The following is a 27,127-nucleotide window of genomic DNA, read 5'->3' as shown; positions in this document are numbered from 1 at the left end:
TCTCCCACCTCAGCCTCCCAAGTAGCTGGGACTACAGGCATGTGCCACCACACCCAGCTAATTTTTTTTTTTTTTGGTATTTTTAGTAGAGATGGGGTTTCATCATGTTGCCCAGGCTGGTTTCGAACTCCTGGCCTCAAGTTCCCACCTGCCTCAGCCTCCCAAAGTGCTGGGATTATAGGCGTGAGCCACTGTGGCCGGCCAATATACATTTAAAACCCTACAGACAAATAGCTATAGGGAAGGAAGGGAATAAAGGGTCATAAGACAGGAGAATTGGATGGAGACCTCAGACTTTTCTGAGTCCTCCCGTTTCTCTGTTCTAAAGGATAAGGACCACTGAGTGTTCTCCACAGAAGGGTCTGAAAATAGATCCATAATGGTTACTTACTGTCACTATTTACCTGTATCGGAACCGGCTCCCTTTAAAGAATAAATTGCTGCTGGACACTGTGCGGACTTGGCTTGACTTCTCCAGCCTGCAGCAAGGCAAAGTCCAGTGTGATAGACAGCCTGAACTGCCTCACACAGGCTAAGGCAGCACATCCCCAGCTTCTTCCAAAGGCTACTTAAAACTTCAGGAAAAGGCCCTTCATAGTCCACACTTGTCTCTGACTCTCACTATCCTAGGATCTGGGGGCTGTGCTCATAGCCAGCTGCCTTCTTGCTTCAGTGCCTAGGACTGTCGCATGGAAACCCATTTTCGTGTCAGGAGAGTGAAGCCTCCCCCAAAATGCTTCATAGGTTTTACCAGGGGGACTGAGAGAATACATGCTAGGGTGGATGGTCTGGGGGAATAATAGAATGCCACCCGTCTAATCTCAGCCAGGTCACTTATTAGCAGTGTGACCTCGGGCAAATTTCCTTCTCTCTTAGCCTCACCCTTATAAAATGATAGAGCTGGGACTACTGGACCTTAGGGGTCTCCTTTCTAGTCCCAACATTTGATTTTGTGTCCATGTCTGGGTAATTGTGGGTAGAGAAGAGGATGGGGGCTGTCCTTCCTGTTCCATCTCCCTTTTGGAGGGTCCTAAAATACATGACCATGGTAAAGACTGAGAAATCCTGTGATGAAGAAACTACCTTAACTTTAATAAAAGTTCCATCATGTATTTGAACTTGGAGCCTTCCTCCCTCCTCCGGGATGTCTATTTAATATCTCGTTTGAAGCTGCAGACAGCTGATGTGGAGCTCTGTAATACTTTCTCCTGGGTGACTTCACTGAGCCCATTAGCTCTCTCAGCTTGGGCACAGCAGCTCACAGAGAAGCCTCCTTTTTTTTTTTTTTTTTTTTTTTTTTTAGACGGAGTCTCACTCTGTCCCCGGGCTGGAGTGCAGTGGCCTGATCTCAGCTCACTGCAAACTCCGCCTCCCGGGTTTACGCCATTTTCCTGCCTCAGCCTCCGGAGTAGCTGGGATGGGATTACAGGCGCCCGCCACCTCGCCCGGCTAGTTTTTTTTTTTGTATTTTTTAGTAGAGATAGGGTTTCACAGTGTTAGCCAGGATGGTCTTGATCTCCTGACCTCGTGATCCGCCCATCTCGGCCTCCCAAAGTGCTGGGATTACAGGCTTGAGCCACCGCGCCCGGCCCGAGAAGCCTCCTAAGATGGGATCTACCTGTAACACGCCCCGGTGCCTATGATACTGATCCAACCAGGAACCCATGTGGGTCTGAAACCTGTGCTATGAGCAGTGAGTAGGAGCTGTCTCCACAATCCATGAACAGTTCTTGGGAGATACCATCTCTGCCAGTCTCAGGGCTCCAGGACATCCGAGCTGCTTACTCTCCTGCCTGGGCATGCTGTTGCATCTGACTGGGCTCCCGCCAAGGCACTAGGCCAAAGGCAGGACTAGGGATCTGTATGTGAGAGACACTGAGGGCAAGGCCAAAGCGCTGCTGCCAGAGACTTGGCCTACCTGGGGATCTGACCCAGGCTAGAGACTTTTATCATTTAACGAGAACATCAAGGAGGCAATGGAAAACTGAAAAATGACCTCCGTTTCCAGTGTGGGTGCAGGCAGGGCTGGGTGGGTATGGAGATCTACTCGTGGGAAGACTCAGAAACCAACTGTGGTCATAGGTTCAGAAGCACACTTCTGTTTCCGTGACACAGATGGGAAAACCAAGCCCTTAAGAAATGGTGCTGAAGGCATGAAAAGACAAGAGGCAAGGAGACTGCTTCCATTTGCATTAGACCCTTTGGCAGAGAGAAAGGGAACGCTTCCACATACGCCATTCCCAGGGCAGGGACAGCTCAGTGTGGAGTAGGCCCCTGTCTGCTAGTGCCTTCCTCTCTGCTGGGGAGACCCATGGGACCCCCGTCCTTCCTGGGCTGCTCCTCAGTCCCACAAGCAGGAGCTTGCATCTCAGATTGCTTCTCTCTAGGTTCCGGTAGCTGGCCAAACCTGGATTACATCCTCACAGGCAAAGGGACAGTGGTAGCAAAAGAAAATAAATGTTTTCTTGACTTTCTATGGATAGTATGGACTGAACAGGAGGGAAGTGTGACCATGCCAAAGTCTCCCCTGAGTGTATTCAGGAAAAGAACTCACTGCCGATTCAGTGAATCCTTGATTCTGGTATAAACACAGAATGAGTATTAAGCAATTCAGAATGCCTGTCTAAGAAACAGCCTCTGGGGCTGTGGCCCTGGCAACTGGGAGGACCCAGTTCTGCCAACCAGCATCCCATAGCAGCCAGCAGGCAGCAGAATCTTCCCTGGAGAGGAGCATGGTGCCACTCAGCCCAGAGCAGTTCTCATCTCTCCAGGATCCTTCAGGTTACTGGAACCGGGACCTGGCCTGTCAGGGCCATTTGGTGAGAGCAGGGCTCACCGCAGGTAGAATATACCACATGCTGTCTTGCCTTGACCTCATTCAGATACATCTTAGTAAAGCATAAATCATTATGGTATATTTTAAAAACAAGACCAAGGGGTTTAGTGAGACATACTTTACCTGGCATCACCCCCTCGATAGGCCATTTCTTCACTACCTCATGCTTTTATAACCACTTTCTTAATCGAATCGAAGAAAACAACACACAAGCCCCACATTCTTTACAAAATCCCTTTGGTAGGCAAAGCTCTTGCCTTTGGCCTCAACCTGGCTTCTCGGTAACTGTCAAGCTTGTGACCACTTCCAGCTACCCTGCGCCAGGCTCCTGGGCACTTGGCCTCCTGTCACTGACTCTCTGTGACTCTGGCTCTGAGAAAGACAGTCCCCATCACATGTATCCACTCACTTGTAGAAGGCTTGGTTCTCGATTCCACATTTCCAGAGGTGCTTACATGCTTCAGGAGTTGGAGCAAAATATGTAAGAATAATCTTCTTTTCCTGCAAAAAATTCCACATTGATATGGCTGAGTGTGGATGGAGAAGCAAAGGGTGAAGTAGGCAAGGACCCTGACCCCAGAGCTGTTAGAGGCCCTGGCAGCTAGCTAGTTAGAGGGGAGGGCCCGCGGGACCCACTGAGGCAGAGCTCTGTTCAGTGTATCACATCATACTTAGCAAGTCCAATCGGTAAATCTCAGCTGGCACAAAAGTGGCACAAATTGAACCAGGAGAGCTCTTGGTGAGAAAGTAGCCCTTGCCTCTGGAATTCCCATATACATGAAAGAAAAAGCCTTCCTCTGCATTTCCTGGAGGTAAAGCTTTCTTGAGTGAAAGCTCTGGGTGTCAACAGCATCCCCGAGGAAGTCCTGTGCTCCAGGGCCTTCCCACTCCTTCATATTGTACCTGCAGGTCCTGACCTTGGTCTTGGCTTAGCATGCGGGTGGCTTGGCTCTACGGGGTCCCTCAAGCTTGGCTCTGGCCACCGGGAAGCATCCTGTCACCCCAGCCCTCCCTGAAGAGAAGGAAGCCAGCACTCACCTCTTTCTGACTTACGTATAAATAGAAAGTCTTTCCTTCAAATTTCAGCTTGGTCACCTCATTCCTAGAAGTACAAAGATAGTGCCTGTCACCTCATTGCGGGCTGCCTGTTGACAGCCAAATCTTGTAGATGCACAGCCCACCCCAACTGGAAGGGGCTCCAGGCACAGACACAATTTTAGCCAAAATCAGAACTGAAACAAGACAGCAGCGCAGTGGCCTTAGAGAACGTTGTTGAAACAGTTCAATCCACAGTTTTCTGGTCAATCACACTATAGTAATAGGGTGACAGGAGGATTTCGGGCTTATCAACAGTGGCTGTAAAAGGGAAACATTTGCATGGAAAGTGAGTCTAGGCAGAATATCCGGGGTCATTTCAGGATTGGGTTCATAACACAGGTGCATTATCTGGATGGGACTGTCAAACGTAAGATGCCACAGGTAGCTGATGAGGCCAAAGTTCAAGATACAGCAAATAATGAGAAACAATGCAACCGGGTTCTGAGGGAGTTGAGTCTTTCAGGTGACTGTGCCACTGGATGGAAAATGCAGTTTAATGCAGACAAATGTCAAACAATCTCAGGGAGCGGGGCAGGGCAACATACCAAAGAGAGAGAACAGATTACATGGAACAGTCATGCAGCGTACTGACCAGGAAAGGGGCTTAGGGGTTATTGTAGAAAAATCCTTGAAGCCACCAGCCCAGTGAATGGCTGCAGTAAAAGAGGCAAACAGGATACTGGGGTACATCACCCGTGGGACAGACACAAATCAGAAGAAGTGACATGGTTACTGTACATGGCATGGCCTAGACCTCACCTCCACATCCACCTCCTGCTCTCAGCCTTGGTTACATTTGCAAAATGGAAAAACTACCAGGTCTTAGGTGAATGTCCCTGAGAGCCATGGAACTAGGCCTCCAGTACTGGTTGCTCCTCACTTCCCTTGTACCTGCCCAACATAGCTGCCCTCTGGAGCCTCTCGGCCCTCTCCATGTCACTGCCCCATTTTTCTACCCAACTGGGACCCCCAAGGTGGTCTTGTCATGCACATTCACCTCCATTTGGCTGCTGCTTTTTTTGTGACTTCTAAGGAGATTTCCTTAATCTCCTAGGAAATAATAGAAAGGTAGTGAGAATCATGTACCCAACTTACTGCTGGAAAAAGTTCAGGGGACAGAGGAAAATCACTTGTTCTCTATGCTCCTGAAAATCATGGCTGGTTCAGGATGAGATTTCACAACTTCTGACCACCAGTTCTTAGCTAACACAAGCCACATGGTCATCCTTCCCTTTTGATTCCCTCTCAAACTCCCTCTCAATCAGCCATCAATCTCATACACACACACAATACAATAAATGCCAATTGGCTAATATATAGACAAGCACACAGATCACCTAGGTTACAACAAGCAAGCTAGGAAAGTAAGGAGTTTTATTTTGAGAGTGAGATTGGGCTTACATCTATTATTACAGAGTTGACACATGGTGACGAGGAGACTTCCAGAAGTGGTGCATGAGAGAAGCCGTGGAAAGAAAAGCGTCTGTGAGAACCAAGAGCCATCATGGTTTCTGGAGGGGTGGGGATAATTTAGGGACTGCAGGTGTCTGTGGCAGGTGTGTCCTACTTGTTTCTAGCCAAACACTTCCCCTGACAGGGACCTCACCCAGCAGCTACTCTGGTTGGAATGTGGATCTGGGCCCTGTAAGGAACATCGATAGCCCAGACGTATCCAGGCAGCAGACACCCCACACTAGGAGGGCTGTGGCCTGATCCTGCTCATTGTCTTTTTCTGAAAAGCATTTTGTTGGACAGGAGATTCCAAATCCTCACATCTTCACGCAGAGAGCACAGTGAAGTGAGCCGACTTGATGCCTAGGAAACAGGTATGTTGGGGTGTATTCTGCTAACTCCAGGGCAGCAGCTGCCTTGTGGCGTGACTGTTGTCCTGGGGAGTCGAGGCCCCCCTGCATGTGTGACGAGCAGTTTCACCAGCACTCTGGCTGACGACTGTAATGCCCTCCTTCACAAAATCAAGATGGGCTGGAAAGGTGGTATCTGTCCTCAAGCACAAGCTCAGTGGCCCAGCTGAAGAGGGCACAGTGGGATAGATGGCCTGCAGTGTCCCCAGCAGAACGCTGACTAGGAAGCAACTATACCCAAGATTCCTCATGAGCTCTCCTGGAGAAAACAAAGAAGCCAAACAGACTTCCCCCCACTGAGCTCTGCTGGACCAAGGGAAGCCACTCATCTAAGCCCCTCGGAGGAGCTGGTCAGCTTAGACTTGGCAGTCTGAGGCCCAGGAAGGTACAGGAATCACAGGAGCTTAGTAGAATATGCAAAATGTTTTGATGACGCTGACAGATGTTTGTATGGACTGGCCAGCTAAAGGGTCTCCAGGAGAACCAAATGTCAATCAACAAACCAGTCTGCCCAGAGGCACGCAGAGAACAGACCCCAAACAAAACAGAGAGGGGCAGGAGAGGAAGCAGTTCAGAGTAGCTGCAGCTGAGGCAGTGGCTCTTGCCTGTTAGATGGGAATGGAGAGGGGAGGGAAGGAAGGAAGAGTGGGAATGTGACTCCTGGAGGCTGAGGACACTTAAAATGCCCAAGAGGGATAGGAGTGAGACAGCAGCAACTGAGCTTTTGCAGACACAATGCCCACAGTGAGGGCTGGTCTGAGGAGGGTGTTTTGCCGAAGTAACAGGGGACTTATATCTGCCCCAGATGTCACTGTCTGTGAGCCCCTCCCTTGTTAGTAGAGCAGGGAAGGGCACTAAGCCATCCACAGAGATGCTCCAGAACAGCCGGCTCAACAGGGCTGATTACGACCCTCAGTGGGTGACGGCCCCAAGGACTCAGTTCTCACAGGAACTTGGCTCCACTTACACTGGCTCCAGCCCCAGGCCTCTCACCCTCCCCAGAAATCAAACCATTGTATCCCTTTTCCTTTCTGGAGAGGCTGCTGGCTCTCAGGGACACCCCTTTGGAAGAACAGGATCCCTAGGAAGAGGCCACTCCCTGCATCAGTTACCACACTATCAACACAAGGCTTTGGAGAGGGCTCTGAACCAGAACTGCCCAATCACGGACAAAGGACATGGGAACCATCGCCCCTCCCCAGCTGGTGAGATACAAAGAGCCTATTTTGGAAATGAAGATGCTCACCATTTAATGAAGTGGACCCTCTTGTTTCCTTGAAGAACAACAAACCCAAAAGGAGTGAAGGCCAGAAATGCAGCATTTCCTGACACGTCCTGCAACACAGAAAGACTTCTCATCGGGTGATGCAGGCACAGAGGTCAAAGGGTAAGAAACACAGCTGTTCACAGGTGATGCGGGGTTAATACTTGGCAGTAGGTCACAGAGGGAAAAGCATGTCCTCTGGAATCACAAGACCATAGTTTGAGTCTCAGCCTTGCCACCTGCCAGTCACACGACTACAAGCAAGTTACCTGCTGAGCCTCAGTGTCCTGATCTGTAAGTTGTAGATTATAATGATACCAACCTGAGAAGGTTGCTGTGAACATCCAAAGAGAATGGCAACACCTCATGCATTGCTGATGGGGTTGTAAAATGCTACAGTCACTTTGAGAGAGTTTGAAAGTCATTTAAATTGTTAAAAATCGAGTTACCACATGACCCAGCAATTCCACTCCTCAGTATGTGCTCAGAGAATTAAAAATGCATGTCCACACAGAAACTGTTGCATGTATGTTAATAGCAGCAATATGTGTTAAGAGCTAAACAGCAGAAACAACCCGATCCATCTTCCAGTGTAAAGTTTCCATTAACTGATACATGAACAAACAAGTAGTATATTATGATACAGTAGAATCTCATTCACCAGTAAAAAGGAATGAAGTACGGACAGATGCTACAACACAGGTGAACCTTGGAAGCACTGTGCCAAGTGAAAGAAGCCAGTCACAAAAAATCAGGTTGTGATCTTTTAACTCTGCGAATATACTAAAAACCACTGAATTGTACACTTTAAAAGGGCACATTTGGCCAGATGCGGTGGCTCATGCCTATAATCCCAGCGCTTTGGGAGGCTAAGGCGGGTGGATCACCTGAGGTCAGGAGTTTGAGATCGGCCTGGCCAGCATGGTGAAACTCCGTCTCTACTAAAAAGACAAAAATTAGCCAGGCGTGGTGGCGGGCACCTGTAATCCCAGCTACTCAGGAGGCTGAGACAAGAGAATTGCTTGAACCCAGGAGGTGGAGGTTGCAGTGAGCCAAGATTGCAGCAGTACACTCCAGCCTGGGCAACAGAGTGAGACTCCATCTGAAAAGAACAAAACAAACAAAAAACAAAAACGTTTTATGATACGTGAATTATATCTTAAAAGGCTGTTATTAAAGAGTGGGGGAGTTGTTATCTATGTTCATAACAGTCCTATAACACTGGGCCCCTCAGGAAAGTTTAGCTGAAGAAAAAAATAAGAAGCAACTGGCAAAATAGAACAGTTGCCATCAGCCCTGAGGTGCCTGAACCAACAGAGAGGGCCTCCTGGTCACTGGCACCCTCAGTGGGTAAACACCAGGCTTGAGGCTCTGTTAAACACAGTGGGGAGGGGATGGAGCAGAAGCTGCAGGTCTCACTTCCTCACATCGGAGTGAGGACTAGGCTGGGTGGAGGATTTTGCCCTCCCAGAGGGACTTCCTTTGTAACAGGGGCGTCAGGCTGCATGAATGGCAATGGAGAGGGTGTAAATGTGTTGAGGTGACCAGAAACTTATGCCGTGATGCTGGTCAAATATGCCTGCGGGAGAGTCTTCTGGGCCACACAGCTCAAGTGGTGCCATGGAGTCAGGGCGTGAGTCACTGAGCGTGAGGCATGGGTGTCGGGGCTGAGGCTGCCAGGCCAGGTCGGCCTGGGGTTTGGCTCTCCTGGCCTCTCCACGTTCAGGGCTCGCCTCTCTGGCACAGATTCTCTACCTGATTGGTCCTAAGAACAGTGGGGCCTCTGCAGGGCCTCATGAGTCCTGCCTCAAGAAGCAGTCCAGTTCTGCCTTAAAACTCTCTCTCAGAGTCAGGGTTACAAGTATGAGCATCTGGGTCCAGGGAATAAACTAAGTATATGTTTGGCAAACACTTGCAATTAATGTAATGTTATTGTCCTTTCCTTAGGGTCTGTCATGATCCAGACACTTGGCTACAAGCACAATGTCATGGGCACAGCAAAAAGCTGTTTAAAAATAACTGGAATGCAGACACTGTGAAGCCACAGGGCTGGATTTCCTCCTGCTTGTCATCAGTGCCTGGTGGTGGTTATTAATATCTGAGTACCAGGCACTGCACACAAACACTGTTCCTGCCAGGAGGCACCAGGGCTAACGTGGCAGGCTTGGCAGAGGTATGGGTCAGGGAAGGGTGGCCTTGAGGGGAGAATGACTGGGAGAAGTGGGGGAGGGAGGCAGCCTGCCTGTTCTGCCTCTTCTGCTCACTGTGTAAGCAGGACCCAGGGAAGTCCTACAACTGCAGGCTTAGAAAGACAGAGACTGGGAGTGGAGACCTTATTGTGTGAAAGGTGGTGTAGAAAGGGCCTGCAGAAAATTTTGAGCAAATGAAGGTGTGAGACAGTGGGGTGGGTCAGAGGGGCCAGTCTGGCTGCAGTGGGGAATGTCTGTATGTGCGTAAAAATGAGAGGGGAGCAGAGGTGGGGCAGAGGCACGGAGGGGGTCATAATGCTTGCTGAGATAGAGGAAAGACCTACAAAGGAGAGGTGGAGGGATGGAAATGAAGCCTTGGGCCTGCAGGAGGCTACTGGACAGTTTGAAATAACAGGGAAAGAAGTAGGGAAGGGAGGTGGGGGGAAGGCAGGGGAGGGAGGCAACAGAGGGCCCCCCTCTGCTTCTTTCACTCTGGCTCATATGGGCAGTGACAGGCAGAAGAGCACCACCACTAGAACCACAGTGGGGCGGGCTCTGGGTCAAACCGCTCAGGTCCAGCTCCGGCTCTGCCACTCACTGTGTGACTGTGGCCAGGTCCTTAGTTTCTCCATGGTCAGACTCCTTGTTTTAGAATGAGGGTTGATCATATTACCTACCTCATAGGTTATGTTTAGGAGGCACCCCACAAATGCTAGTGGCCATGTTTTTTTGTTTGTTTTAGACACAAGGTCTCACCATGTTGCCCAGGTGGGTCTTGAACTCCTGGGCTCAAGTGATCTGCCCACCTCAGCCTCCCAAAGTGCTGGCATTACAGACATGAGCCACCACGCCTGGCATGTGTTTGTTATTAATATTATTATACCTGCTACTAGTTAGCTGAGTTTGTTGAACTTAATACAAATCCTTTTTTAAAAGAAATCTAACATTTTACCATTTTTCCTGATGTTGACAGATTTAAATTTTGCTAGTTAGGAAACAAAAAGTGGGAGGTTAGAATGAAAAAAGTAGAAGTAATTCACTGTTAGGGGACCATGGAATAGTGGGGTGATCCATGAATCTGAAGTGAAAATGGGAAGGGAACAGAGGCCACGACAGTCAGAGATCCACCAGAGTCCTCTCAGTGACCTGTGTCCCTCAGGCCAGAGCAAAGGGAAGATGCAGTCCCACAAGATGGGCGGTGCTGGCCAGGTTGCCCTGCATCCTGCAGATACCTCAGAGCTGGCCTCTGAGTGAAGGCAGGTATTAGAGTTAGAGAAGCACAGCCTCTCCTAACCAGACTGGCTGCTTTGGAGCAGAGAGCTGGGAATAAACCCCAATGAGATGCCACATCATTTCATAAGCAATAATAGCACCTTGAACAATCCCAATTGTTCCCAATCTCATAGGAAGAGAGCAGTTCTCCAAACTGCTTCAAATGCAATAGATGCAGATGAAGGCCACTGCAAGACCCTGGCACCTGGTGTCCACAGGGGCAGGTGACAGCTGGGATGTTTGCAACTTGCCTCTGGCACATGAGGCTCAGCAATCAGTGTGGAAGGGACTTGAATTACAGTGAGAAATCTCACATCTGTGCTGGCATAAAAATATAAGCAGGCAGCCACTCTGACACCTTCCCTGGAACTTCTCCACTTTCTTCTATCTGACTTGTCATTCTTGTTGGGAGCCTGTCCTTGGAGTTTGTGCGTAAAATAACAAGTTGCATGATAAAAAGAGGAGGGAATGAGGACAAGGTGAGAAGTGGAGTCAACAGTCGCCTGTTCTTCAGATCTCCCATTTTATGAAGCTGAACTCTCCTTCTTCCCTGTCCCCTTCCCATCCCTATGAAATCAGTGCCCACAGGACTGAGCCATTAACAGAGTCGGGAGGTGGAATACAAACTAGGGTCCTGATAGCTATGCTGTGGATATTGCCAACTACACTCTGCAGCAGGTAATAGTCGAAATAATCTAGTTCACTTCTTCAGTGGTGAGGTTAAAAAATTGTTTTCAATTTCTCATCCTTGTGAAAAGAGCTTCTGTCTCAGTTTAGGATCCCAGCTCTGCTTCTTCTTTGCTGTGACTTTACTTCTCCAAACCTCAGTTTCCTCATTTGTAAAATGAGGACAATAATGTATACCTGGAGAAATACTACTTCCATCTGATTTTAGGGAGATAGATCAAATATCTTACTGCTAGGATGTGGCCAACGGTATTCTCTTGGAGAGGGGATGAACATGCATTCCTTGTCATTCATGTGTTTACATGGCCCTCGCCATCAAACTTGACCTGTGTCGGTCAACACCAGCAAAGTTCACCCTAAGATGATCACTCTGCCCAGGAAAGGATTTTTGGAAATCAAAGCACTGACTGGTGCAGAAGCAGGAACATCTGGCCACCATTTCTAGTCCCCACCGGTTCCACTTCCGGATTCAAAGTAGCCATCTGTCTCCTGCCACCCTAGAGGACACACTGGGTATGACTGAGTAGGCAACGCCTTCTTGGTTTTTAGGCCTCTAGGGTCATCCTGTCCCCTCTCTGGGGCATGACTCAAACTAATTCAATTTTGATGAATGAAGCCACTATTTCTTATAAAACCCTCTGGAAGATGATTCCACATGCTCTACCAGATACCTATGCCCATTTCTGAAAGAGCTCACAGTTGGACACTGAAGTCAGTCATGAAAATCACCTAGTCTGAATATACTACACTTAAACTTGGCCACCGTAAACTAGAATGGAAATGAAGAAGAGGAGGAGGAGGCACCCTGTAAGAGACTTGGTGTTACTCCATGACAGCTCAGAAAGAGAATTCCTGGTGGAAACTGCACCAGGTGCCTTTGGTGAAGTTCTTCATTTCAGCAGTAAATCTAACATCCTACCTGCCGCACAGCCAAGAGGGGCCCACCCAAGGGTGGGAGAGCCATCATTGATCCTTCTTGTTCTGTTTCTCAGAAGTGAAGGGTGCCAGGCATGGTGGCTCATGCCTGTAATCCCAGCACTTTGGGAGGCCAAGGAGGGCAGATCACCTGAGGTCAGGAGTTTGAGACAAGCCTGGCCAACGTAGTAAAATCCCATTTCTACTAAAAATACAAAATTAGCTGGGCGTGGTAGCACGCACCTGTAATCTCAGCTACTTGGGAGGCTGAGGCAGAAGAATCACTTGAACCTGGGAGGCAGAGGTTGCAGTGAGCCAAGGTCAGGCCATTGCACTCCAGCCTGGGCAAAAAGAGTGACACTCCATCTCAAAAAAAAAAAAAAAAAAAAAAGAAAAAAAAGTGAGGAGAAACTTGTCAAGATGGGGGAAGGGGTTCTTCTTTAGACAGCTGGCTCAGTGGCTGGATTATGAAAGTAATGATTCCACTTTAACGGCAAAGGGACAGTGTAATTTTATTTTTGTGGTTGATCTAACCTAGATCCTGTTGAAATCAATTTTATCCCGGTCTATACAGAGCAGACATAAAGACACTAGTGAACTTACATTAAATTTTTATAGGATGGTGATATGGTTTGGCTCTGTGTCCCTACCCAAATTTGATGTGGAATTTTAATCCCCACGTGACAGGAGAGGGGCCTGGTGGGAGGTGACTGGACCATGGGGGCAGTTTCCCCATGCTGTTCTCATGATAGTGAGGGAGTTCTCACAAGATCTGATGGTTTAAAAGTGTGGCATTTCCCCGGCGTCCTCTCTTTTCTGCTGCCATACAAGACATGCCTTGCTTCCCCTTCCACTATGATTGTAAGTTTCCTGAGGCCTCCCCAGCCATGCGGAGTTATAAGTCAATTAAACCTCTTTTCTTTATGAATTACTCAGTCTCAGGTAGTTCTTTACAGCAGTGTGAAAATGGACTAAGAGAGATGATATCAATATTCTTGTAGATCAGTGTCCTTTCTGTGTCAGAATTGGCAATAAGTTGTGCTTAGTTCCTAAATTCCATCTCTCCAGAAGGAAGACCATGAATAGTAATTGAAAAAGCCCAGCATTGAGACTCAGATAACCCTGGGTTCCAGTCTCAGTACTGTATTACCCAGTACCTTTGGACATGTTAGTTGGCCCCTTAGAGGGGACTTATGTCCCTCATACCACTTCTCGTCTGCATCTTCAGAGGCTTAGTATTCTTATCTTCAAATGAGGACAAGAATATCTTCTTGGCAGTCATGTTGTAAAGATTCAATGAGATAATGTATGAGCCTGGCACAGACAGACTCTCAATAAATGGTACCTTCAAGACTTAACAACAAGTGGGTATCTGTAACAGGCCTAACTACTCCATGAGGTTTAACAGGACATCTCCATAAGTTGGGCCCAGGAGGCCAAAGTACAGTGCTGCAGGAGACCCAGGCCAAACCACCAGTCTCAGGGCTACCTGGATGGAGCAGATGGTGGCTCCTGAAGTTGGAGTGCTGTCAGGGCCAGGGAACAGATGTAGCAACGGACTGCCAGTGGTTTGCTTCATTCTCTTCCCCCAGCAGCTGTAGGCTTGGGCTGCTGGGGCTCTTGCCAGGAGTTGGGGGCTGAGGGTCAAGGCAGAGAATGCAGGACGGCCTTGTCCTGCACTTTCAGAATTTGGGTGTTAGCTAATAGGGCTCTCTGGCTGTCCCATTCAGCATTTGTAGAATCTCCTCTTCCTGGTCCCAGGGCCAGACAAGGACATTCTGGGCAGAAAGAAACCATCAGTGTCCATAGGAAGAACAGCAGCTTCTTAATCAGTCCAGGGGACAGAGCCTAAGCTAGAGCGTTATTCTGCTCTCATTTAATTATCAAAATGATTCCTCTTCTTCTGTCCTCCCTAGGGCTGCATGCCCCAGATTCTCTGGGCCCAGTAATTGCCTCTCTGTTAATAGAAATCATCAGTATTTATTACACCAAGTGTGCCAGGTTATTTCAGCTCTTCTTGTAGCAGCATTAAGGCGAGCACTTGATAGCATATCACTCAAGCGACTCTACTTAATAACAAGAGTAAAGGCCCCTGAACTGTTCTCTTTGCTGGGAGAGCTGAGGAGTCATGGTCAGAGCCTAATGAGAGGAGCTGAGGGGCTTTGTGTGGGGTCTGCAATAGGGCCCTGGCATGGCCCTGGGTGAGGAACAGGCACAGGGCTCAGGAACAAGAGACCTGAGCACTCCCACCTTCCCCCAGCAGAAGTCTCCTGGGGGTTTCTGTTCTTCCATAGGGTACATAACAATGGGTAGTAACTTGAGTTCAAATTCTTGCTCTACTGCTCAGGGCTGGTGAACTTTGGCCTCCTGGAATGCCAGTCTTCTTATCTACAAAACAAGGAGAATAACATCTACCTTCCAGAGCTGGTGTGAGGATTAAATGAGAAAATAATGTGAAAAGACTCCACTGAGGCTGCCATGGGAGGCATGCTACAAACATCTCTTCTTCCCTCCCTCCCTCTTCCTTTCCAGGAGTTGATGCTGTGGGACTGAGAGGGCGTGACATATGTAACTGGGCCGCAACAGTGCCTGGTATGAATGCTGGTTCCTCCCTGCAGCCTCTTCAGCCTCTCTGCATCCAATGATGGACAAACTCACCCAAGACAAGGCTGAGACAGGAGTCTCACAGTCCTGGGGTGCCTGTGTATTTGGGTTGGAAACCAGGCTGGCTGCCACTACAGCTTCCAGACTCCCATGGGCAACGGTGGAGAATCCCTTTTCCCCCTTTAGTCAGTGTAGTCCTCGGGCTCGCTGTCTGCCCATCTCTATGTCTTTTCAACCCTGCTCAGGGACCCATCTCTGAAGAGGTGGATGCTATGTGTGGCCTCAAGGGGACTGGGCAGGTTTGGAGTCAAATGCAGAGGTAACCTGGCCCCTTCTGATGACCATATCTTCAGGCAGCTGTCTTTAAGGTCCTGGAGTGACTCAGCAGTTCAGGGAGCACAGTTATTGAACACATACTGTGTACTTTCAAGTGAGGCTCAGAGAAGCTCCCAAAGGCCCCAGTCAACAGGGGATGAGAACTGGAGCCCAGGGCCAGCTTATCCAAAGCTCTCTTCACTCCTGTGTGGGTGCCCCGCGAACAGTATCGGAGCAATTTATGGAGGGGTTTAAACTGCATCTGTTACACAGAGGACATTGTTTAGGAAGTTTTGCTAATGTGTAAATATCCAAATGTCGATTCTCTGGTATAACAGGCACGAATGTGTTTTCTGACAGTGTGGCCCAAGAACACAGGGGTTACTTTGCAGCAGGCTGTGCTAGTGGATCGGGAACTGTGGGGTGGGGAAGATGACCAGGGTTTCTGAATGGCAGGATGTTCTCAAGGTTCATAACTCCTAGGCAAGAATAAATCACCATCTCCTCACCAAGGGACGAAAGGACACTGCTCCGTCCCTGTGTCACTGTGCCTGTTCATTCCTGTTTTGTTTTCTTTTTTATACAGACTCTCGCTCTGTCACCCAGGCTAGAGTGCAATGGTGCAATCTCAGCTCACTGCAACCTCTACTTCCTGAGTTCATGCGATTCTCCTGCTTCAGCCTCCTGAGTAGCTGGGATTACAGTCATGTGCCACCATGCCCTGCTAATTTTTATATTTTTAGTAGAGACAGGGTTTCACCATGTTGTCCAGGCTGGTCTTGAACTCCTGACCTCGTGATCAGCCCATCTTGGCTTCCCAAAGTGCTGGATTATAGGCGTGAGCCACCACGCTCGGCATTCCTGTTTGTTATGGGCTATACACTGTGCCCTCAAAAATTCATATGTTGACATCGTAACCCCCAGTACCTCAGAATGTGACCTTCTTTGGAGACAGGATCTTTATAGAGGTAATTAAGTTAAACTGAGGTTGTCAGGGTAGGCCCTAACCCAATATGACTGGTGTCTTTGGAGAAATCTGGACAGAGACATGTACAGAGAGAAGACAGCGTGAAGACACAGGCCGATGACAGCCATCCACAGGCCAAGGAGAGGGGCCTGGAAAGGATCCTTCTCTCAAAGCCCACAGGAGGAACCCACCCTGCTGACACCTTATCATCTCAGACCTGCAGCCTCCAGATCTGTGAGACAAGAAACTTCTGTTCTTTAAGCCACCCAGTCTGTGACACTTGTTACAGCAGCCCTAGGAAACTAATGGACTATTCTTTTAATTTTTGCTTGAAACTTAGTATCCCCTCTCCAGTTAGGAGGAAAACACTGATGTCTCCCTGTTCCTGACTGATACTGTTTCCTTCAGATCAGCTTGACAGTTGGTTTTACTGGTGATACTGGACACACTCCAGTAATGGAAAGAGAGAGGCAGAAATGTGGAGAAACTGAGGTAGAGACCAGCAGTGTCAAAGCAACAGGGACAGGAGGTGACATGAAGGGCCACAGCCTCAGAGAGAGACCGGAAGGGGCCACGGGTCTGCGCAGGCCTTGGCAGCGACTGGCTGCCCCCGCTCATCTCCAAAATGCCAGATGTGTGTGAGTAATTACAGAGGTTTTCTCTGGGCAGCCTCCCTGGCTGGTTCCCGTCTATCCCTCACAGGCGCATAATGGAATTAAACGTGACTCCACTGCAGTTCTGTGCAGTGACTTATGCCACTGCAGTCAATAAAACCCACTCTTGGAAAGAAACTAGATTACAGGTCAGGAAAGGGTGGGCAGTCACTGCGCCGCCTCTGATCGTTCCCTGTGGGGGGCCTTCCACATCCCTTCTCTCTTCATTTCTACCAAATTACCCACTAGCTTTGGATTTGTTATTTAGATTGACTTTGCCTCGGTTCCTCTGACATTGATGTGGCACCACAAAATTATGCAGCATGGGATCCAGAGGAGTTTTCAAAGGAGGCATTTTCTCTGATATCTCACTGAAAGTGCCAGCCATGTAAACGTGGAAGGGGGCCTCCGAGCGCAGGCATGGGGGCCCTTGCTCCTGACACCTTCTAGAGGAGGAAAGGTCACAGAGTCTTCAACCAGGGGGTCTTACCTTACATGGGTGAGGATCCACTCCATATGTTTCCAATGTCTGTGCTTTTCTTAAGAAGTTCAGCTCTGATGTTGCTGGTGTTTGACCACTGGAATAAAGAAAATGAGATGGTTTCAAGGTGTCTTGTTCCCACAGGTTCCTCTGGGGTAACTCTCTATGAAGACGTGCTCAGGGTGAGCCACACATCTCAATGTTTCTAGGGTGTGCTCCCTGCTTGGTTCTAGGACCAACTTCAGAGACTCCTGCTAGAGTCTCTGACTGTCTTCAAACGTTTTCAGAGTGAGGCAGGCTACATAATGAATTACTTGGGCTGAGTGTGAACAATGGGGAGGGGTGGGGGCTGTGCCAGCAGCACCTTAGCTCTGAGATTCCCATTACTGAGAATGCAGGGCCCACTACTTGGGAGGCTGAGGTGGGAGTGGGAGGATCGCTTGAGCCCAGGAGTGCAAGGTTACAGTGAGCTATGGTCACAGCCCTGTACTCTACCCTGAGTGACAGAATTAGACCCTGTCTCAAAAAAAAAAAAAAAAAAAAAAAAAAAAAGGATACTGATTTTTCTGTGGTATTTCACAATTTAAAATACTATGGGGTAAAACAAAATACATCTGTAGGCTGGAGGCAGATCATAGGCTTCTCATATGTGATCTGATCTAGACTGAAATATAAAGAAGGGGCTCATATAGCTGGCTGGTGCCACCCAGCCCTTTTCCTTTGCCAAAAGGAAACACAGGAAAGTAGGGTGAGGAGAGGCAGAAGGAGACAATACTGAGGTCCCATGCTCCACAACAGCTGTCTGTCCATAGGGTGATGACCATGAGAAAGACAGACACTGAAAAAGGCAGAGATCAGCTCCGGCTCCAGGCCATCTGAAGGGGCCTTTGGCATCACCCCTTCCCACTGCCTCTTTAGCAGGTGTGTTGATGGGCTCATTGCAGACCCAGTGGCAGAATCACCATCAGGCTCTTGCCTGGGTCCAGAGCCCTGCAAAGCAGATGTACTTCTACAGATACAGGGCTGGCTCTGGTGAGGAGGGGCGGGCAGCTTGTGAAGTCAACATCTCTGATGGCTGGTGGGCAGGACTGCACATTGCTCATTTCTAAGCTTATCATTTGCCTCAGGTGATATGGCCAGGCAGGAAGATAAGCCGACCCCAAGGAGAAGCAGGCCGGATTCCCTAGTGTCCCTCTGGAGAGGCATCAGTCAGGCAGCATCTTTATGTGCCAGTCTCGTGCTACTTGCTGGAAAATATACGAAGAAACACAGTATACAGTTTGTGCTCTCAAGAGCCCATATCACCGCTGCATAAAGGAAGCATGGATGTATTTTTACATGATGAAGACGAGGCAGGACCTGTGGAAGAAGTACCTGTGGAAGGGGTATTACTATGAATAAAGACTTCTGCATCCACTAGCATACCTGAGGCACGTAAGGTAAGTTTGGAAAATATTTGTGTGGCAAGCAAAGGGCTGCCTAGAGCACGGCTTCCCTTTCCAGGGAGTGTCCTTGTTTGCAGGGGGAGTGGGCCCTGGGGGCTTCATTTACCCCTGGAGTTGGCCCAAACCTTCAGGGTCCTCAAAGCGGGCATCATTTCCTGGGGGACCCCCTGCTCTGAACACCTTTCTGGAGGGCTGTCCCTACTATTCTCATGTCTCCTAAAGCCCTTCAAGCAGTTCCAGCACATCCCTGGTCTCTTTGAAGGAACCTTGAGGACACTGCCCCCACCACCACAAGCCCGTGTTTATTCTGATTTTTACCACAAGGGGTCGCTATTCCCTAACAGAGTGACTCGAGGAGCCGCGGGGTCCTGCACCCGGGAAGGCACACCCAGGGAGAGGGGCGGGAAGCACGCAAGATTCCATTTGTTTGGTGTTGCCATTCCGCTGGGGGGGGGGGGGGGGTGTCCAGGAACCCCTCCTGTCACAGAGCATGGGCAGAGGGGTCTGTTTACAAAGGCGAAGGAGGCTTTGGGTTATATTTGTTGGTAAAATCATTGAGTGAAGGGTTTCTGGGGGCCTGTGGTTAGGGAAGGAACAAGTTGAAGCTTAGTATTAGCATTAGATATATCCAGCTCTGCTCCCTGTTGCCAGGCATAGTCTTTCCTCAGAATAGTAGATACACAAACCTTTTAAAATATTTTTTTAAAGCTGTAATGTATTATAATGACAACATAACTTTTTTTTATTTTTATTTTTTTGAGACAGGGTCTCGCTCTGTGGCCCAAGCTGGCATGCAGTGGCATGATTCCAGCTCACTGCAACCTCCGCCTCCCAGTTCAAGCGATTCTCATGCCTTAGCCTCCTGAGTAGCTGGTATTACAAGCGTGTGCCACCACATCTGGCTTTTTTTATTTATTTACTTTCATTTTTAGTAGAGACAGGGTTTCTGCCATGTTGCCCAGGCTGGTCTCTCGAACTTCTGGCCTCAGGTGATCTGCCCTCCTCCGCCTCCCAAAGTGCTGGGATTACAGGTGTGAGCCACTGCGCTTGGCCAACACTGCATTCTATATCCCTTTTTTCCTCAGTTTGTCAGTTTGGGGAATCTGTGCTGTACACCAAGTGGAGCCCAAACATCCTATTGCTGCTTTTAAAAATCAGGCTTTGTAGAAAATCCTACTTCATGTGTGTGAAAGACTGCATTAATGCTGTTTTATGGTATTCAGCATATTCTGGGCAAAGTGAGAGACGCTGAGAAAGATGAGGCGCCACCCTTGAAGGCACGTCTCCTCCACTTCCCTCTGTGCAAAGTCGGGGACTCCGGGTAGGGTATGGTGGGGGGCCTGAGTTAGGCGGGGCTGAGGACATAGTCCTGAACCAGAGCGCTCCCAAGGCACCCTCAGCATTTATGAATCAGCTCCATCCTCCGCTGAGAAGCCACCTGTCACACTGTCACAGACTGACAGCAGAGGCCTGCCCTTTTTCACATCCTCACTCAACCTCTCCTTTTCCTTTCTTCTTTTTTTTTTTTTTTTGAGATGGAGTCTCGCTCTGTCACCCAGGCTGGAGTGCAGTGGTGCAACCTCAGCTCACTGCAACCTCTGCCTCCCGGGTTCAAGCGATTCTCCCACCTCAGCCTCCGGAGTAGGTGGGATTACAGGCACCTGCCATCATGCCCAGCTAATTTTTGTATTTTTAGTAGAGATGGGTTTTCACCATGTTGGCCAGGCTGGTCTTGAACTCCCGGCCTCAGGTGATCCACCTGCCTCAACCTCTCAAAGTGCTGGGATTACAGCCATGAGCCACCGCACCCAGACTTTTTCTTTCATCTTTTTTCTCTTATGCAGTTTCCTTTGTGTTTATCTTTTCCTTTTCCCCAGTTCATGCTTTCCTCTGTATCTTCATTAAATACCTTAGTGAGGTAAATGCCTTTCAAAGGCCAGCCCCTCTCTGTTTCCCCTATAACACAATTCTCCCTTGTCTTTAAAGCTTCAGCCTATATCGCTCTTCTTGGAGAGGGAGCCCACAGGGCTTGTGCTGTGACTTGTGCTGTCAGTGTATCACTGACAATGGTACATCCTGGGGTCAGGAAGGCTGGGGAGCATCACTCTGTGTCAGTAAACAGTCTGCGAGAGCGGAGGACACGTTGTGGAGCCTGTGTGCTCAGGCTGTGAAGAAGCCACAGTGTTCTGGGCCTGACTAAGTGCCACGTACCTGAGTTCTGTCTTGTGAATCTCGGCAATTTTCCTTTCCAGCTTCTCTGAATGTTTAGGGAAAAACTGGAACTTGGAGCTGTAGCCTTCAGGGTGTTTCCCTGAGTCATAATCCCCAATCTCCGCTTTCAAAAGGAAGGTGGAAGAAAACAATGATGGAGACAGGTAAATCATCATTGACAAAGCAACAAGAGATTAGCACACAGAGCAAAAGCCAAAATACACATCAGATTTACAGGAAACAGTGGATTTTGAGCACGGCTGTCAGCTGGGCAGAGGGCAGGCCCTTCAGGAGCATGTCCACCTTTGTTTTCCCAGATGCACACATTGGGTTGGCGTTCAAGTCTATGCAGAGAGACAGAGAGCTGGCCTTGTGTTCTGAGGTCACAAGCAAATTTACAATGAAAGAGCAGAGGCCTGCACTATGGTCGTCATCCATTCCGCCATGAGAAGAGGGTCTAGGAACAATGCTCTTTGTGCAGCACAGGAAATGGTGAGCTTGATCAGAAAGGGAGATCCTCTTGGGCCTCAGCCAGATCAGAGGTCTACAACCTAGTTTGAGGATGTTAGCAGGGACACAGTAAATTGATGAATGAGCTGCGATCCAAATTCAGAACTCAACCCTCAGTTCAAATCAAATCAAATTAATAAATTTGAATAAATATTCATTAAGGGCTGACCAGGTGCCAGGTTCCTTGGAGCGGCCTGCAGAGTGGGAAGCCTGGCTGTAACCAGCAAGGATCATTGAGTTCAGAAGCAGCAAGTTCTAAGGCTCATTTCTCAAGTCCCTGCCCGGTATGAGCCTTTCTCCTCCAGCTATTCACAGAGAGAGTTTATCTCTCAACCTGATGAGATCTCAGAGCAGTAAACTGTAGGAGGGCAGAAGACCCACAGTACTTTCCACACCCAGGTCAGAATCCAGCTTTTTCCACGTGAAACTCTCCACAGGGAGGATGGTGGGTATGACAAAAGAAAGAGGAGGGGCCAGCTACTCTGTGGGTGCCCTTTTTCCTTCCCAGGTGAGAGCCACAACCACTTCAGATGTGAAGTCTTGAGAGAGAAGTAAATATTAAGAGGAAAACGTGCCCTCCTCCCATGGCTGAATATTATACTTGTGGCTTGTACTTTTCCACTACAAACCTACTCACTGAGTCTTCCAAATTACTTGGGAACTTCTACTGTTATCAAGAGACCAAAATCTGAAGTCTGGGGTGACCTTGAGCCTTGGAGTCTTTTTTCTTTTGAGACAGGGTCTCACTGTCACCCAGACTGGAGTGCAGTGGCATGATCATAGCTTGCTGCAGCCTTGACCTCCTGGGCTCAAGTGATCTGCCCACCTCAGCCTATAGCTGAGACTACAGGTGCACACCCCAGGCATGGCTAATTTTTTTTTTTTTTTTTTGGGACAGAGTCTCGTTCTGTCACCAGGCTGGAGTGCAGTGGCACGATCTCAGGTTGAAGCTATTTTCCTGCCTCAGCCTCCCGAGTAGCTGGGACTACAGGTGCGTGCCACCACACCCAGCTAATTTTTGTATTTTTAGTAGAGACGGGGTTTCACCATGATGGCCAGGATGGTCTCGATCTCTTGACCTCGTGATCTGCCTGCCTCAGCCTCCCAAAGTTCTGGGGTTACAGGCGTGAGCCACTGCGCCAGGCCTAATTTTTAATTTTTTTGTAGAGATGGGGTTTCACTCTGTTGCCCAGGCTGGTCTCAAACTCCTGGACTCAAGTGATCTTCCCACCTCAGCCTTCCAAAGTGCTGGAGTAACAGTTGTGAGGCACTGTGCCTGGCCCGGAGTCATTTATATTGATTTTATTTAGAAAGTTCCAAGTGGAAAACATCAAGGTTGGACATCAAGTACTTTTTTGAAGAAAAACGAATGATTGGGTAAAACTATAGAAAAGACTAGAGTTTAAGACTCGACTTAGGTCAGGCCAGGCTTTCTCTTTAAAAACAAAAGGGGCATTCAGGAGTTCGAGATCAGCCTGGGCAATGTGGCGAAACCCCATCTCTACAAAAAAATTAAAAATTTAGTTGGGCGTGATGGTGCATACTTGTGGTTCCAGCTACTTGGGAGGTTGAGGGGGGAGGATCACTTGAGCCCAGGAGGTGGAGGTTGCAGTAAGCCGAGATTACGCCACTGCACTCTGGCCTAGGGGACAGAGCCAGATCCTGTCAAAAAAAAAAAAAAAAAAAAAAAAAATAAAAAAATATATATATATATATATATATATCAAAGGGGCATCTTTGGGTATCTTAAAATTATTAAGTACCTGCTCTGGATTCCCCATGTAGATGATTTTAAAAACAAGAGTCTCAGAAGTCAAAGTGGCAATGGGCTAAATTTTACATTCTTAACACAGGCAGCCAGCAGTGATATTTCTAGTGCCAGAACGACTTTAGTTTCTTATTGGCAAGCACTTTCCAAGTTCTCTGCACAAAGTTGCTTCTGGGATTTCCAATTAAGAGTTCAGATTCTTTGGGGGAAACTTCATCATTTTAGTGCTATGGTCCAAAATGATCCAGTAGTAATGGCAGTTTCAGGCCTAGGGACTAAGAGAAATCTAGGAAGTGGCACTTAAATGTGTCTGCATCTCAGAAGGGGATGTGTATGAAGAGTGCGTATGTCTCCTACTGTTTTGCAAAAAAAGCCAATCTGGGCATCAGCTGCGTAAGCCTCAACTCTTACTTATTAGCCTGTTAGGAAATGTGCTTGTTACTTGGAAACACTTTCAACTTTGAGCACACTGAACTAAAAGGTTTCTGAAATAGATACTAGAATTCTAAGATGCTTCTTATCTTGGAGATTTGCCTAAGAGGATGGGAAAAAAAATCAAGCCTAATTACGCTCCAGAGTCTCAGGGACTTTCGCAACCAGGGGCCCAGGGCAAATCCCTAAAACAGAGTCAGAATGACTTTAAGGGACTGGTACTAAGAACTCAGGCACAGTTTAGGGTTGAGCGTTCAGTGTTTTCTGGCTCTAGGAAATCCAAGCAAAATCCTCTAACTTGACTGGGTGTGGCAGCTCACACCTGTAATACCAGCACTTCGGGAGGCTTAGGCAGGTGGATCACCTGAGGTCAGGGGTTCGAGACCAGCCTGGCCAACATGGTGAAACTCCGTCTCTACTAAAAACAAAAAACAAAAAAAAAATTAGCCAGGCATGGTGGCATGCACCTGTAGTCCCAGCTACTCAGGAGGCTGAGACAGGAGAACAGCTTGAACCTGCGGAGTGGAGGTTGCAGTGAGCCGAGATCACACCTCTGCACTCCAGACTAGGCGACACTGCGAGACTCTGTCTCAAAAAACAAAACAAAACAAAACAAAAAACTACAAAAAACCCCTCTAACTTGAACTCTGTTTCAAGTTAGATGTTTGTTTGTTTATGTATTTATTTATTTGGAGATGGAGTCTTGGTCTGTTACCCAGGCTGGAGTGCAGTGGTGTGATCTTGGCTAACTGCAACCGCCACCTCCTGGGTTCAAGCAATTCTTGCACCTCAGCCCCCCAAGTAGCTGGGACTACAGGTGTGTGCCACCACACTGGCTAACTTTTGTATTTTTTGTAGAGATGGGGTTTCACCATGTTGGCCAGGCTGGTCTTGAACTCCTAACCTCAGGTGATCTGCCCACCTCAGCCTCCCAAAGTGCTAGGATTACAAGCGTGAGCCACAGCAACTGGCCTAGATACTGTTTAGATTCAAGAAGGAGTCATCAGTGGTAACTGAAAATAATGTAATCAGTGCTTGGCATGAAAAGCAAAATTATCCTGTCAAAAGTCATTACCTTGAAGGATGTAAGCTGCTAACAAGGCAGCATCCGATGTTTTACAGAGGAGTCGGCCGTGGTAGAGATCCCTTTTGATCTGGAGGAAGACTAAATACCTGGAGAGAAAACAGAGAATGAACTATAAAAAGATTTCTTTGATTGCTTTAAAGATAGAAATATGTGATGTAAGCCTATCAAAATCTTTGTCAGAATACTTTTACTACATTAAAAAAAATCTTAAAACATATTGTAGAACAAATACATTCTCCATTCCCCTGGAAACTCAAGTACTTTGCCCTAAACTGACTTGAGGTTCAGTTCAAAATATGTCAGTTTCCTCCTGTAGCTCAAAACAGAAATGGCTGTTTCCTGGTAAAAGCATCACCCCCAGTGCTGGGCTTGGAAGGAGCCAGCCCCAGTTGGTCCGGTGCCGAAAAAGAAAACTATGCCATCAGAGACTGGCAAACTGGGCCCTTATCTGCCTTGGATGCTGGCTGATGTTCCTTCTTAAGTAGAACGGCTGGTGAAGGAACTAGCCCAGGAAGAGTTCAGTCTCAACTTGCCAAGAGAATCTGTCCATATGTGGAAACAGCCTGCAGTTACCAAGGTCAACCAGACCTTTGAAATGGAATAAAGTGTAAGAAGACTAAGTCGGCCAGGCGCGGTGGGTCACACCTGTAATCCCAGCACCTTGGGAGGCCGAGGCGGGCAGATCACGAGGTCAGGAGATCAAGACCATCCTGGCTAACCAGTGAAACCCAGTCTCTACTAAAATATATAAAAAATTAGCCGGGCGTGGTGGCAGGTGCCTATAGACCCAGCTACTCGGGAGGCTGAGGCAGGAGAATGGCCTGAACCCAGAAGGCGGAGCTTGCAGTGAGCTGAGATCACACCACTGCACTCCAGCCTGGAGGACAGAGTGAGACTGTCTCAAAAAACAAAACAAAACAAAACAATTAAAAAAAGAAGACTGAGCCAAGATTGTGCCACTGCACTCTAGCCTGGGCAATCGGAGAGACCCGGTCTCAAAAAAGATGCAACAAGGGGCACCGGTGAAGGAAGCATACAAACGAAGCAGAAACCTGGGACCAGCACCTCTTTAAATACAAAAAGCTGTTGCCTCAGGTGAAAGCAGGATATCAAAAACAAGAGCAAACAGTAGCTGACATGTATTGAGGACTTACGATCTGCCAGTCCAGCTGTTACACACTTTACATGCAATATCTTATTTAATGCTCACGTAACACTTTGAGATAGGTACATTATCCCCATTATTCCAGATAGAGAAGCTGAGGCTTTAGAGATTTTCTCATGGATATACAACTAAGTGGAAGAGCCAGGATTCAACTTCAGCACTGTGAGACCCCTGAACTTGGCTCTTCATCACTATGATATTCTGTCCTCCTTGTGTGTCCGGAATTGGTGGGTTCTTGGTCTCGCTGACTTCAAGAATGAAGCTGCGGACTCTCACGGTGAGCGTTACAGTTCTTAAAGATGGTCTGTCCCCAGTTTGTTCCTTCAGACCTTCAGATTTGTCTGGAGCTTCTTCCTTCTGATGGGTTGGTGGTCTCGGTGGCTTCAGGAGTGAAGCTGCAGACTTTCGCGGTGAGTGTTATAATTCATAAAGGCAGCATGGACCCAAAGAGTGAGCAGCAGCCAGATTTAATGCAAAGAGCAAAAGAACATAGCTTCCTCGGTGTGAAACCGGACGCAGCCACTTGCCGCTGCTGGCTCAGGCAGCCTGCTTTTATTCCCTTATCTGACCCCACCGTCTGCTGATTGGTCCCACAGTCTGCTGATTGGTCCATTTTACAGAGAGCTGATTGATCTATTTTACAGAGAGCCGATTGGTCCGTTTTGACAGCATGCTGATTGGTGCGTTTACAAACCTTGAGCTAGACACATAGTGCTAGAGGGAAAAGTTCTCCAAGTCCCCACTAGGTTAGCAAGATACAGAGTACTGATTGGTGTATTTACAAACCCTAAGCTAGACACAGGGTGCTAACTGGTGTATTTATGATCCTCTAGCTAGACATAAAAGTTCTCCAAGTAAGGTGGCAGCCATCTCCTCCTCGGCATCATGGCCGCCCTCAGACCCCTTGTGAAGCCCAAGATCGTCAAAAAAAGAACCAAGAAGTTTATCCGGCACCAGTCAGACCGACATGTCAAAATTAAGGGTAACTGGCGGAAACCCAGAGGCATTGACAACAGGGTTCGTAGAAGATTCAAGGGCCAGATCTTGATGCCCAACATTGGTTATGGGAGCAACAAAAAAACAAAGCACATGCTGCCCAGTGGATTCCGGAAGTTCCTGGTCCACAACGTCAAGGAGCTGGAAGTGCTGCTGATGTACAACAAATCTTACTGTGCCGAGATTGCTCACAATGTTTCCTCCAAGAACCGCAAAGCCATCGTGGAAAGAGCTGCCCAGCTGGCCATCAGAGTCACCAACCCCAATGCCAGGCTGCGCAGTGAAGAAAATGAGTAGACAGCTCGTGTGCACGTTTTCTGTTTAAATAAATGTAAAAACTGCAAAAAAAAAAAAAAAAAAAAAAAAAAAA

The 27,127-nt window shown here is 48.2% G+C and overlaps 1 protein-coding gene and 1 pseudogene across 2 annotated transcripts in view; one reads left to right on the top strand and one right to left on the bottom strand.

Moving 5' to 3' along the window:
- LOC113219580 (FERM domain-containing protein 5-like) overlaps positions 1-27,127 on the bottom strand; it is a 334,349-nt gene that overhangs the window by 1,795 nt on the left and 305,427 nt on the right. Inside the window, exons 5-11 of the mRNA XM_026447859.1 lie at positions 24,585-24,682; positions 20,800-20,923; positions 17,153-17,240; positions 7,043-7,131; positions 3,875-3,938; positions 3,246-3,337; positions 405-479 (exon numbers count right to left, since the gene is read on the bottom strand). Of these exons, the coding sequence (XP_026303644.1) occupies positions 405-479; positions 3,246-3,337; positions 3,875-3,938; positions 7,043-7,131; positions 17,153-17,240; positions 20,800-20,923; positions 24,585-24,682 (630 nt within the window). The remainder of the gene's footprint in view (positions 1-404; positions 480-3,245; positions 3,338-3,874; positions 3,939-7,042; positions 7,132-17,152; positions 17,241-20,799; positions 20,924-24,584; positions 24,683-27,127) is intronic.
- On the top strand, positions 26,625-27,127 carry LOC111529499 (annotated as a pseudogene). The gene has a single exon (XR_002727447.1). The product of XR_002727447.1 is annotated as a 60S ribosomal protein L32 pseudogene (transcript).

This window comes from Piliocolobus tephrosceles, unplaced genomic scaffold (assembly GCF_002776525.5).
Source record: "Piliocolobus tephrosceles isolate RC106 unplaced genomic scaffold, ASM277652v3 unscaffolded_108, whole genome shotgun sequence".
Taxonomy (NCBI): Eukaryota; Metazoa; Chordata; class Mammalia; order Primates; family Cercopithecidae; genus Piliocolobus; species Piliocolobus tephrosceles.
The sequence above is the reverse complement of the archived record's forward strand: the minus strand, read 5'-3'. Positions and strand labels throughout refer to the sequence as shown.